This window comes from Bidens hawaiensis, unplaced genomic scaffold (assembly GCF_021521415.1).
Source record: "Bidens hawaiensis isolate Kalapana, Puna unplaced genomic scaffold, B.hawaiensis_p1.1 tig00020910_1, whole genome shotgun sequence".
Classification (NCBI taxonomy): domain Eukaryota; kingdom Viridiplantae; phylum Streptophyta; class Magnoliopsida; order Asterales; family Asteraceae; genus Bidens; species Bidens hawaiensis.
This window is the reverse complement of record NW_027493226.1, coordinates 110,250-125,588: the sequence shown is the minus strand read 5'-3', so window position 1 is coordinate 125,588 and position 15,339 is coordinate 110,250. Positions and strand designations below refer to the sequence as shown.

The 15,339-nt window shown below is 35.6% G+C and overlaps 1 protein-coding gene across 1 annotated transcript; it reads left to right on the top strand.

Moving 5' to 3' along the window:
• The first annotated feature begins 2,124 nt into the window (after window positions 1–2,124).
• On the top strand, window positions 2,125–4,243 carry LOC143562108 (uncharacterized). The gene has a single exon (XM_077050015.1). The coding sequence runs from the start codon at window positions 2,399–2,401 to the stop codon at window positions 4,049–4,051; it is 1,653 nt and encodes a 550-aa protein (XP_076906130.1). The 5' UTR covers window positions 2,125–2,398; the 3' UTR covers window positions 4,052–4,243.
• Window positions 4,244–15,339: the final 11,096 nt, after the last annotated feature.

Genomic DNA, 15,339 nt, shown 5'->3' with positions numbered 1-15,339 from the left:
TATTTTCGGGGTTGTCGGCTTTTGGTTAGTTCGGTTCGGTGTTCGGTTTTCGTTTGGGTTAGTTCGCGTCGGGTTGTTCGGTTTGCTTTTGCGTTAGTTTGGGTCTGGTTCTTATATTTATGGTTGTGGTTTGCTCTTGCTATTCTAACTTATATTTATCTTTTTTAGATTTGGCACGACTCGACATTGGTTACGTTGGCGAACTCGACGATACGATTATGAGATTAATTCCAAAACTTTTTGATAGATTGTTTGTAAGTGCACAATGATTCTCAATTGATAATCTTGGATTTATGTATTTTAGTGTTAATACTTCATGAAACTAGATAATTTGGGATGTAAGTGTTTTTTTAATGTTGCTGGATAATTTAGTATGAAATTAATTAGCTCAATATGATTTGTTGATGGATAAATTTATGCTGCATATTTATGATGATATTATAAATGTATCATCATAAAAACATTGTAAATATAATGCTGTAAACCGTTGTATATTCATAAAATCGCTGTAAACATAAACCGCAATTTAAACCGTTGTATATTCATAAAACGTTGTAAACATAATGATGTAATACAAAACCGCTGTATATTATAAAACGATGTTTATTAAACCGTTGTAAATCATGACTGTTGTAAACACAAACTTTAAACAGCTGTTTATAGAGTCTTTGTGAGCATAAACAGCGAGCCTATCAACAGGGGTGGTTTTAAACCGCTTTTAACTTATCCCAAAACCGCTATTAAACAGCCTTTTTTGTAGTAGTGTTTAAACATTAAAAAACATTAGTACGTAAGAAAGAAAATCATACGTTGATTATTTTAAATTATTTATTGAGTTAGAGAAACATATATCAAAACAACTCAAGAATCAAGTTGTAAATCAACAAGACTAAATAAGAATATTTGCAGATAAAGAATTAGAAGTTTCGTATCTACTTACCTTGTGGAGAGTTAACAATTCAAATAAGATAGAAGGTTAAGATTCAATAATTACTTGTCTCCAAAAGAAGACATGTATCACGTGTAACTTGACAAATGTAGCACACATACCCCAAAATGAAGCAAATCACATATAATGATAGAAGATCTAAAACGTATGCAGCCCCTTAGTTAAGGCCACTAAATACAAATATGCATATCATATTGCTTGAAAATTTGGCATAAGCCTTTACACAAACACAACCGTTAATTAATTAGAAGGGGAGAGTGCACTACATAATACGAACACTGTAGAGATTCCAAGGTTGTCGTCAAAGATCATAATCCTGGTAAGTTATTGAAAATTATTCTTTGTATGTGTTTTTCTCACATTTATGACTTGTTCCAGTTGTAAACATGTCTCATAAGCTTTCATAAACTTTTGTGACTCAATTATTATTTTTTAATTCCCAATTTACTTTTGCTAAACAAATATTTAATCAATACATATTTCAAGCCTTGCTAGTTAACCAGGGGCCAACGAAGGCCTAATTGAGGCGAGAGGAGCATACTCTAGAAGCAAATCTCGTCATGTCAAAAAAGATTCATACAAGTAACATAGTGAGAAGGTTGAATGAAAACAATGTAAGCAACAATAGCTTCCAACCTCACCTCACTCATCAAAATCCATCATGATATACTAGCAACAAAAGAGGCGTATTATAAGCATTACGCTCCGCCATTAAGTCTAGTACCAGTAAAATATAGGTTGATACTTAGAATTTGATACAAACCATTTATGTATACCAACTATATGAAGAAACAAGTAAAACATGATACAAACCATTTATGTATACCAGCTATATGAAGAAACAAGTAAAACATCATACGAACATGTAACCTAAACAACCTAATTAAAGATAAAAGGAAACATGGGCTTGTAACAGGCCAATGAGGGAAGTATGCAGATTGCAGACGAAGAAAGACACTTATTCTCAAACACATAAGAAAAAGAAATTCATATAGTAAGCATCTGGTAATGACACGACGAATCTTCAGATCTACATTCAACAACGAAATTTCGAACCCCCAATGACACAACTAGTTGAATCGAAACAATCTAAGTAGGCAATCTTGTCGGACAAACATAGGAAGCAACAGATAGAACTCTCAAAACACACAATAAAATCAGACCAAAACAAAACCTTAAAACAAACAATTGAATCCATGTCTTCTCCACGTCACCATCTTCCCCAATCTCAATATTATATCAATCCAACACACACCCAACAAAGACATCGGTCAAACCCATTATAATAATAACCCCCTTCACTTAACCTTTAGACACATAAGAAAAACTTTTGTTTTATAACCAAGATTCTTGAAATCAAATCCTCTCTCATGTCAGACTTAAACTGACCCATTTCAGACCCTTACTGATTCATTCTCCACCAATTTTCAAACTTTCTTCGACTCCACCATGAATCCAACCAAATCCCATCTGGGTTTGTTCCATCATCACCTGGATCCCACCGGTAAATCTCAGCCGTTGATTTTTAATAACCAAAATCAGCCGGAAATTGTCAAAAAACCCCAATCACCACCGCCGCCGCCGCCGTTGGACTTCTGCCTACCGGAATTTGACTACGACGAAGATTCCGGCAGCCCCACATCCTCCGACGGCACAAACCCTAACCCCCAAATTATAAACCCTAACCCTCACATATCTTCCCAATTTTACACATTCAACACCGAATCACACTCGTTGATGATCCGTTGCATTCTCGAAAGCCGGCTGGCAACCCCGGACGAGATCAGGGCTGCCACGCCGGCCCCGGTCCTCGCCAGCTGGAAATCGGTGTGGAAAGACCGAAACGAGGACACCGCGTACTTAACCGCCTGGAAACGGATACAGGATAAGCTCACGGCCCATTCGGGCCAGCACGGTAACGAATTCCTGTGTTTTAAAAACAATTTGAATAATCAGTTTGTTTCGCATACTAGTCAATGGCAAGATATTGTAATGAGCTTTCATGGTGATGCTGATTTGAAACATTTAGGGGTTAAGGAAACTATTGAGAGGATTAAACAGGTTTGGACTGTAGGTGCTAAGTTTTATGGGATTCCTGAATCGTTTATTCGGGCGTGTGTTTCGGCGTGTTCTGTTTGTTTAAACGGGTCGGGTTTGGGTCGGTCGAAAAGGCGGCGGTTTGAGTATACCGAGTCGTTTGATGTCCCGGCGAAACAAGTGCCTTGTAAGTTAAAACAGTTGGCTTCTAAGCATAAAGTTGTGTTGTGTATAAGACAGAAGTATATTAGGTATAAGCCGTTTATGGCGGAGGTTAAGGATTATGCATGCCATCGAGCTGGTGAACCTGTTAAGAAATCGAGGGTTTTGAAACGGGAACCGTATGCGTCGAAGAGATGCGGGTGCGGGTTTCGGATACGGGCGATTGTGCCGATTTGTAATTATAATGAAAAAGATAAGTCATTTGTGTATCAAGAAGAGGGGGTTGCTGTATTTAAGTTGTATGCAGTTCATACCGGGCATGAACCCGGCCCGTTAGATGGGAATGCGAGGATTATGCATCGGGTTGTTGGGCATAAAGGCGGGTTCTTGATGGATCAAGATTTTGTTTACGGGACAGGTGATGAAAATGATATGCAGAATTCGGTTTTGCTGCAGATAAACGAGTTGAAAAATGAAGTCGGGCTTCTTGAAGGGAGAGTGTTAAAGATTCCGCCTGAGGTTTTGGGCTCGGTGTCTCGTGAATTGTTTGATGTTTTGAATAGGGTTAGGAATTTAGGAGAATACGGGTCGAAACCCGGTTTGCTTTTGGAAAACGAGTTGGTTGACTGGAACGTTGGTCAAAGTACAGATTTGATGGAAGATGATGATGACGGGTTTGACCCGACTCTTGGAGATGTCGGGTCGTGGGATCAAATAAATGGTGACAAGTGTAACGGGTTTGATTGTGAGGATTCTAAATTAATAAAGCGTGTAACGAATGATGAAACTGAAACCGACCCACTAATTGGTTTGCAGGTTGACAGTTTCTACCCTGATAATCATAAATGGTATGATCCGCCATGTGGGTTGGGCCCGGGAATGGATTGTGGGGAGATTGTGTAGAACGGGTCAGCCCGTTTGTAACTAATGTTAGAGTTTGTTAGGTGTATATTAGTGTACACAGAAGAATGATTTTGTAAAGTGTAGCCTTTTTTGGCTGCTTTGCACATACTTCTTTGACTATGTCATCAACCGTGTTGTGACCCGTTAAGTTTAGGACTTTTACTACATCAATGAAATTATCATTTTCCCTGATTTGCGATTTTCGTTCATCTTTGTTTTGTACATTATATAGTTTCGCTTTTATTGCGATTTAGATTCGTTTATGATCATGCATATGCTTTTATTGCGGTTCATCTGAAGAACATGTTTTTAGCCATGATATACTCAATTAAATCATGTGTTATTTCTTAAAAAGTTCCTTACCAAGTTGAGTCATTTCTGAACTTTCCAAAATAAGGAAATAAATGAAACAAGACGAGCCAGGGCTCGAGGTCGGCTCCTTTCAAGCTCTCTTTTTAAAGCTTGAGCTTGGCTCGTTGGTAGTTTTTCTAGCTCGAGCTCGGCCTAGTTCTTACTTACTAATTTATTTATATAAATTTATAGTTATTTTGTAAATTAATAGTTATTATTTTTATATCTAACATAATATATATTATTAATTTATTTATATCATAATTTTATATATAATTTTTTATAATGTAAGTCTGTATTTATATTTTAAGTAAATATTGTAAAATTAAGGGCTCGTTAGGCTCCGGAAGCTACTCGAGATCGATAAGTAAAGCTCAAGCTCGGGCTCGGGCTGGTTTATTAGACGAGCTTATTTTTAGGTACGGACTCGTATAAGCTCTAGTTGATTTAAGCTTTTAGCGAGCCGATCTTTAGTAGCTCATTGGCGGCTCGACTTGGAATGTATGTTCCTGCATGCATTTCGTTGACCTTTTTGGTCAATGAACAGTTTTGAAGATCCCAGCTGGTTGTTGAAACTGTGTTCAAATCATTATGATTTCGGGTCTCTAGAATAACTTGTTTTGACTGACATATTCTGTGAATGTGTTCATAAATCACAATAGAGTCTGCAGTGGCCTTGTGCAGGTCTTTCAACTCTTATGCAATTTAGCCTAGTGCGGGTCTTTCAACTCTTCAAGATATTGTTCTTACGGTTTGGTTTGGTGGTTGGAGTCGCTTTTGTTAATTTAAAAATCGCTAGGATGTATTAAGTTTTAGTAGTTTCATTGGTGATGCATGAGCATCGTTCTTACACATAACTGCGCATTCCAAAAGTGAAAAGAAAAGAAAAGAAATCACAATAATAAATGTCATCACAATAATAAAGTTAAAAGGCCGGTTTGGCTTACGCAGTTGCGTCCAAGTTCCAAATGGTTGAACCGGATCTTTCAAATTGTAAACCATGAACCGAGCCGTATAAAACGTGTTTAATCTGTCAAAGAATGTGTTTAGTACTTCATTGATTATTTTCAAGACATCATCATCATCATCATCATCGTACTCAGTATATCCCACCAATAGCAATGCTATGGTAGGGTCTGAGGAGGGTAAGATGTAGACAGCCTTACCTCTATCCCATAGGGATAGAGAGGCTGCTTCCGGTGAGACCCCCGGCTCGATAGTAGTTTTGTATCAAGCCTTGGACATAAGGCACATAACACTCAATCATCGGGACACCGGCTGATCGGTGCATGTGCCCTTGTCTTTCGGCTATCAACGCCACCACATGATGCCTGATTAACCTTCCGCCACTTTTAACGTTATTTTCACGAGATTAGTAAAATAACGTCAAAATTAGTGCAATTTTACTTTTGCCCACCCGAGGGTTCACACATATATACATTATATGCGCGCACCGCAAGTAGGGCGTCGATTATTTTCAAGACATTAAGACGAAATTTGCCAAAAAAATGCGTTTGCAAACATAGGTCACCTATATCTATTGTTTTTATTTCAAATTTCTCTCTTTTTATATTTTAATATATACCTAAATTTATATATGTAAAAACACAAAAAATATTAACTTAAATAACTATAACAAAACAAAATACAATTAAAATACAATACAATACATATTCATTAAAAAAATATACATAAGTATTTAATGAGCAGGGCCGGCTCAACGTTCTCGAAGGCCTAAAACAAACTAAAACATTGAGGCCTTTTTATTTTCTTTTCTTTATGCGTGTAGCACTAAAGAGTATACAAGAATTATAGGATATGAATGATATGTCATAATAATGAATATTAAGCAATCATCATTAGCTTGTGGTTTATCATTGAGTTACTAATTTTAAATGAACTCTACTTTCAAAATATTATAATACATTACTCTTATTTAAGATGGAGGCCATATAAATCTGGAGGCCTAAAGCCATTGCATCATTTAGCTTATCCAAGAGACGGCCTTGAATGAAACTACTCTTAGTCCGAATGGTAATGCTTAAACTAAACAGTAATTTATTAGACCATGTATAGTGAGACGTTTTCCCACCCAAAAAGCCTCCAAAGCGTCCTACACAACGGACGGGTAGAGCCCAGGGCGCTTGGGTGGGAGAGGGGGGGGGGGGGGCTTCCTACACAACGGACGGGTAGAGCCATAGGGGAATATGAGGGGAAATGGTGGAATGTGATTGGTGGGTTTAGTTTTTGTTTATTTTGATAATAAAATAATAATAGAGTAATGATTTAAATGAGCTCCATCAATTACACCATTTAGCCATAAAGCCCCTATAGTGAAGTGGCACCGTATGACGTATGGCGCCCCCATAGAGACTCATCCATCCACTATTTATAGTCTTAACAAAATATAATGAATTTGTAGATTTAACAGTAATTTGATAAATATTAATATATATATATATATATATATATATATATATATATATAGTACAGAGCAGATTTTGGTTGTAAGGTATTTTTATTATTTAATTTACTGCAGAACTTTGTACTAATTTTACATTTTATGCACCATTCCTTGCTGCATATAGTGGGTTTAGTCATAGGTTCCATATTTTGAATTTGGAATTTTTTGTTTTGCTTTTATTTTGTCGTTTACCTTTCGTTTTTCTCTCTTTTATTAGCTTATGTAATTTCCAAACACCTTTAATTCTTTATGATTATTTGTTAGGCTTTATTATTGATTTAAGTTAATGTTTGATAATTAAATACACCTTTATGCTGTATGAATCAGTACAAGGGTTTAGACTTTTAATTATTCTATTCTCAAATTCATATAAAGGTGGCAATATGGTTGTTTAGTTGAGACTGTTCTTTAACATCAAATCGATATAGGATTTTGATATAGATTTTGCGAGTAAACACATGCCAACGCGCGTGCGTAGTTTATCGTTTTTGCATACCGTTGTATGTTTAAAGGTCCCGTCGCAACGCAAGAGTCTGATTACTAGTTTTATAGTTTAAAGAAAAGCCTCATTTAACAATGATATACGATTAGAGATGAGCAAATTCGGTACCGATTTGGTACCGTCGTTACCGAATCGGTACCAAAGTTTTAAGTTTTGGGATCGGTACGGTACCAGTATTTCCCGGCTTTTTACCATTGGTACCGGTACTATCCTAGTACCGTACCGATACCGGTACCAACAATTCGCGATTTTTGGGATCGGTATTTTCGGTACCGGTACCGGTACCGGTATGGTATTGAGCTCATCCCTGTATACACCGTCATTCTAGCATCGGCTGGGTGGTAAAGACGATCCTTTGAAAGTGAAGAACCAAAGTTCAAACTTTGGTATGAAAATAGATTATTTCTTAAAATATCTTATGAGTAGGAGTAGAAATAGAGCTATATGGGTAACTGTGTAGCCATTAAGAAATAAAAAATGATATACAACCATGCATTAGACATCTATAAATTTAAAGTTTAAAGAAAAAGCAAGCCTATACAGCTTGTTTCTTCTTCATTTCCCTACAATAACATGTTGGAGTTATTAAATTATTAAATCCGTGTAATACCATTATAAAAAAAAAACTTTCTGTCAACCAAGGAATAATTATATAAAACCACGTCATTTTTATTCCAAAACATGTAACTTGAACTATATTAATTTTCTTTTTCTTTTTTTAGTGATTTCAATTATCAAAGACGTTACAAAACACACACACATATATACACACACATATATGTGTGTGTGAACCCTAAACGCTAACTTATCACAATTTTGAAAGAATACCAACGGTTTTTTTATTTTGTGGTAATGGAATAAACGAGAGAATAAAATAAATATGGAATGAAATAGACAACGGAACGGATCATTATCATTCCATTGTTATATTTGGTTATCCTTTTGGGAATGAAACGCATCATTACATTGTGTTCTTTGATATACGTTAAAAGATTAAAGTATGAAATACAATTAATATAAAATACCAAAATATCCATCCTTCAAAATAATTATTTTACCCATTGTGAATTATCCAATTTATATATCTATATCTATACTCTCTAATAAAAGGCTACGAGTTTTGTCACTTGTCACTCTTACATTAAACCTCATTCTTTTAACAAATTTTTAATAGCTATCATTCTTAAAATTTATGCTTCAAAATTTGTTAATTTAATATTTACATCATATTTTTTTCAAACATTTGATATTTATAATTATCATTTACTTTGAAATCGTTTTAAATACTATTGTACAACGACCGTATTAATAATGTTTAACGAGTTTATTGTTTTATGTATACTGATTATTTATTAAATATTGTATTTTCAATAACTGCTCGTGTAATACACGGGTCTCAAACTAGTATATAATAAATTAAACATGATTTGTAATTTATATAAACAAATATTGGTAGATTGAAATACAGTGATATAAATAAATCAAAGTGGAATTAAAAAGAAATATTATTAAAAAATGTTTTATATTGCTACGTTTTATTATAAGAGTTATGAAATGTTGAAAAACAAAATAGATAATAAACATGAAAATTAAGATAGGGAATGGAAAAAAAAAAACACAGTGGGTGGGAGAAATGAAAATAACTAGTTTTAAAAGGAAAAACATTTATTTAGTAATGGCTCATTCCTTTCCAATATGCAACCAATCACACTTATTTTTATTATGTTTGAATGAGTTATTTTATTTCTTCTGTCATTATCTCATACCAAACACTACCTAAACATATTAATGTAGCATCCTAACTTTCAAAGTAAACAACTTGTCATTGAGCATCTCATTCCACATCCCAATATTCCTAACTATAAACTCAAGGGCTCCTAGTGGCACCCTCAGTTAGTTTTATATGAAGGGACCAAATCTTCGTAGTCTTTATGGCTTCTGACGGCATTGTTAGGGCACGGAAATTTGACACTGTGGATACGTTATCCTGGCATATGTTCTGGATCAATTATCCTTAGCATGTGTTCCAGATTCTGTCAGGATCAATGTTCTTCAGTACTTATTATTTACTAACGGTTGTTCTTTTTGTATATCAATATATAACGACAAGTATAAGGGCTGGAGACGTGGTCTAACCTATTATTTCGCCATCCAAGTGGTCTAGCATGTGGTCAAAGAAGTGTAGCCGCCATAGTGGAGTAGTGGCATAAAAATAGGACTTTTTGTTAGCTTATGTTTTGTATATAATGAAGCTATTGATCAGTTAGGTAATACACAGAACACAACCCACTTAGCATACGATTTACTCTGTAACTCTAGCATTAGATACACCCATAATAATCATTGTAATCGTTGATCATTGCTTCAAACCCTTGTAACCTTGTTTTTTATTAATAAAGTGGTGATAGACGATTTGTCATCACCCGGGGTTTTTGTGCCGGCGATCCGACCAATATCAAGGGCTTTTCTTCGCAACAAATCTATGTTTTTCGTTTACATTCGTTTCATAACCGCTATTTTCATACAAGCACTAAACCTCACCTTACAAATTTGGTTACATTATCCTTAATCGATTTTTGACCAAAACAATTTGGCGCCCACCGTGGGGCAATTGGTGCTTTAATCCAGAAAATTTCCTATCAATATTAAACGTTTACAATCAATACCATCATCAATGGCCTCTCTACAAACCTCTGCTTCAACCACAATGCTTTCATCAGTTTCTCTCTCATCAAGGGCTTCACTGCCACTGCCTCCTCCACCCGCGGGAGTACCAAGGACCACCGCTGCTGGAAACAAGACACAAACTCCAGTCTTCCAGAGCTCAAAGACTACTGATGTCACTTTTGTGGTAAACTCTAACAATGATGTTTCTGCTATGTTTTCGCAGGTAAAGGCGTATATGGAGCAGCAGAACAAGACTAACCAGAAGATCCTACGCGAAATAGAGGATCTCAAGAAGAATAATAGGCCACTAGAGGATCAGACTCCTTTGATGCCAAGGATGCTGGATTTCACCACTCTAGGATCCGTGGCTCAACAAGTTCAAGGATCCTCGTTCCTCCAGCAAGGATCATTCATCCTTCAATCAGGGTTTATGGGTCAGCAACCTCAAGGATCCTCGTTCCTCCAGCAAGGATCATCCATCCTTCAGCCAGGATCCTCTGGATTATATCATCAAGGATCCTTTAACTTCCAACCTCAAGGATCTTTCATGCAGAATCAAGGATTCTCGGGACTTCAACATCAAAGGTCATCGGAGGTCCATGAGGGATATAACATCCCTATGCAGACCATTGCCTCTGGTGGACCAACTGCCATAGCAGATGCTTCTTATCTTGGCTACTCTTCTGGGATACCACGTTTAGTCAACAAAGAGGTAATCCTTATAATCCTATATCCTTAGACACTAACCTTGGTTCCATGAAGGATACATGTATCAACCAGGCCATGGCCAAGGAGCTCCAGAAACCGAAGGATAAAATATCCAGTGTACCAGGAGTGGTCCGACCCATTCCTGAAATACCGTAAGGAAGCCACAAGCTGTCAAGTTTTGCTCCACCAATATGTGGTGCTGAAATCCCAAAACGCTTTCAAAACCCCAATATGAAGGTGTACAATGGGACCACCGATCCAGAAGAGCATATGGCTCAGTACAGAGAGAGGATGGAGATCAACCCCATTCCTGAAAGACTCAAGGAGGCTTGCCTGTGCAAAGGCTTTGGATCTACATTAACTGGATCCGCTCTTAAATGGCTGCTAAATCTTCCTCCCTACTCTGTTACTTCTTTTTCGCACTTAGTTAATTTATTCAATAGCCAATTTTATTGTAGTAGAAAATTCGTGAAATTAACTAGTGATTTATAAAGAGTTGTCCAACTTCGTGATGAATACTTAAGGGATTTGTTACAAAGTTTGGAACGGAGGCCTTAGAAATACCGAATCTTTACATGGCTACGACTGTTGAAGCATTTAAGATGGGGTTACAAAAGGACTCCCTATTTTATGATGATCTTGTTATGACCCCATGCAGGACATTAGATGAAGTAAGGAACAGGGAACTCTGGTTTATAAGACTGGAGAAGGATCCAAGAACGGTTAGGAGCTCCAACAAAACAAGAGTCACCTGAAAAGAAACAAGGATTCTCATTCAGGAACAACAGTTCAAAGCTATACTCAAAATTCAACAACCAAAATGTCTGTGCGGTCGAAGAAGAGGACGATGATGAAGATTATTCGAGAATTTCCGAGTATTTCTTCTCTATTGATACTCATGGCTTAATATGTGTTATGAAGGATCTTGAAGAGAAAGCAAGATGGTCTCAGAAAAATGAGAAGACAACATCCTTCAAGGATAAATCCAAATGGTGTGCATTCCATGAAGATTTTGGCCATCTGACCGATGACTGCATTAGTCTAAGAAGGGAAATTGGGTATCTTCTAAGCAAAGGCCACTTCAAAGAACTTCTAGGGAGAAAGAAATCAAGGATCCATGATCCTGAAAAAGTTCCACGGAAAGCAACTCCACCACCACCCGAAGCACAAGTCATCAATTTCATCTCTGGTGGTTCTGATATATGTGGAACCTCCTTCTCCTTGACCAAGAGACATGCTAAAGAAACCAAGTTGGAACACGGTGAGCGACCTGTCATCTCCACTACGCTGACCAATGACAGGAGAATCTTCTTCGATGAAGAAGATAAAACAAGCATCCAGTATCCTCACCACGATGGTTTGATTATAACTCTATTTATTGCTAATCATTATGTGCGCAGGATCCTAGTTGATGGAGGAAGTTCAATTAACATGATTCAATATGATGTACTCTAGAAGATGAATATTCCAGATTCTGAAATCGTTCCCTGATCATCTGTGCTTGTCAGTTTCAGTAGCGAAACTAATAAAACAATGGGGGACATCAAGCTTCCTATAGATATTGAGGGAGTAAACTCTTATCAAAATTTTTGTGTTATAGATAACTTGTCTTGTTACAATGTAATTCTTGGCAGGCCATGCCTACATGGAATGAAAGATGTAGCGTCTACTTATCACTAGTGTATAAAACTACCAACTCCACGGGGGGGGGGGGGGGGTAGTGAGAATAGATGGTGACCAAGGGGAAGCTAAGAACTACTACTCCTCATCCATGAAACCAACAGCTAAGCAGACGGTAGCATAGCAACTAATGCAACATCCTAGGAACATGCTGGAAGATCGAGAACAAGACTTGAAAGAAGTATCCTTAGACCCCGAGGATCCAGATGTAAAAATTTTCCTAGGATCCAGTATACCTACTAACATTGAAGAGGATCTAGTATCCTTCCTCAAGCAACGAAAATCTACATCTGCCTTCAAACACTTCGACATGACAGGTATATCAAAAGAGGTAATTACTCATAAACTAGGTCTTGATAATTCTATTAAACCTATTCACCAGAAGTGAAGAAAATTTGCTCCTGAGAGGAATGCGATCATACCAGAAGAAGTTGAAAAACTTCTTAAGGCCGGTATGATCAGAGATGTTAAGTATCCTCGATGGTTGGCTAATGTTGTGGTTTTTTCAAAAAAGAATTGAAAGTGGAGGGTATGTCTCGATTTCACCGATTTAAACAAGATATGTCCCAAGGATCCTTTCCCATTACCACACATTGATGTATGACATTATATAACTAATATACAACGGTGGTTGTAAAAATTTCGTTATTTTTTGTAAATAGTTATACTGGTTTTAAAAAATACCGTTGTTGTATCTAACCTTTACACCTGTTCATTCTGTCAAAACAACGGTTTACATTGTTTTGGTTTTATCATAAATGAACATCTTGTCAATTAAATTAATTCTTTTACGTATGCGCGTAACAAAGAGATACATACATAAATACAAGCATACGTACATACATACATACATATACAGATACATACATACACACACACACACACATACATACATACATACATACATACATACATACATACATGCGCACACACATACATACATATATACATACACATACACACATACATACATACATACATACATGCGCACACACACGCACACATACATACATACATACATACATACATACATACATACATAATTTACTTTTATATTTTTTATTAACTTTAATTATGGATCACAAATTTTCAATCTGTAATTAAAAAAAAAATAAGTGGTTGAGAATGTGTTTTTAGAGTTTTCTCAATTATGTCATCTGTCAACTCCCCCATATTTAATTAAAAATCAAATGAGTTAGTTGAAACATTGCTAAATCTTAACTACAAATACAACATATTTTGCATAAATTATCACATTACATGAAATTATGATATAAATGTTACTACTTCCTCTTCCAAAACCACCATATCCTTGTCTAAGACAAGTTAAATATGTTGAAATTGGTGATCTCTTAAATTTTTACTACAGATGGCCTAGCGGTGCTGCGGTGGTAGCGTACTACCACGATAGAATTGGTGGCTTCGAAATACATATTGAGATCATTGTATTCTGTGACCACTGTATCTTGACTTCAAGTTGCATGGTGTGGTTTGCATTTGGATGTGCTTCACATGATCTGGAGTACAAGCCCTGCTATTCACATCGATAAAATTTGTGTAGTTTGACATGTCACCTTTGTAATGTTGAAAAAAAATTTGCATTATTTTTTAGTGGATAAATATTGGCATGATTTATTATGATGTAGTTTTGTGTAATATTTTGCATACTGCTTGTTTTAATTTTTGATAAGTTATATTATAGATTAAAAATTATATGTAATAAAAGAAAAATATAAAAAAAGTTATTGAAACCAACGATTATTATAAAACAATTACACCGGTTTTGACAACACAATTATAAAATGTCAATTTTACAAAAGTTAAAAAACAACTTATAACTAATATACGAAGGTTGTTATAAAATTTTCGTTATTATTTTTGTGAATAGTTTTACCAGTTTTAAAAACACAGTTGCTTATATATAACATTTACAATGTTTTTTTATATCAATAACACTGGTTTACATTGTTTTGAATTTATCATAAATGAATATATTGTCAATTAAATTAATTTCTTTTACGTATGCGCGTAATTTGAACGATCACGTCTAATCGAGTGCAGGGATCGATAAAATCGCATTACATTTCGGTAGAATATGAAACAACGATTAACTGCTGTAAAATAATCACATTTAGTCGATAATTTTGCATAATTTGCTCAATTTTCTCCAAACATCTATCTACTAAAATTCTCTCTGTTATGGATGATCTACAAGTTATATACTGGATATAGGCACATGGTTAATTTGTAATCAAATTGTAATGCCCCGGTCCCGGTGCCCTACATTAGCTTTGGATTTACTCATAAACACAGTTTTAAATATCAGAGTTAAATTAAACTTTCATGGAATAAATAAAACTTCAAACATTCATTACAAAACATTCAAAACTTGTCTTTAAAACATAACTTAAAATATCTTATTTAAAAATCATGACAGATCTTCAGATGCCAGCCTCTTCAATTCTTGCCATGTGTCTCCCTTAAACTAGCTGCCTCAGTCTATTTACCTGCGTGCATACTAAAAGTCAGCTACGCTGAGTGAGTTCTAGTTAATCAGAAAACATACAATACATTCACATACTTCCACATATACGTATCCGAAGATACATATAACATACTTAGCTTGTTACCTTTCTTACATACTTTCATACTTTCATTCCTTCTTTCGTATATACATTCATATATTTATAAGAGTATTTCTCCCTATTACATTCGCATATATTATTAGGGTATGTTCCCTATATTTACAGATATTATTAGGGTATGTTCCCTCAATTCGTAGATATTATTAGGGTATGTTCCTTTCATTCGCAGATATTATTAGGGTCTTCCCTACATTCGCATATATTATTTGGGTCCGTTCGCTACATTCGTACAACCATACCTCCATACTATCATTCATACGATTTCATACAT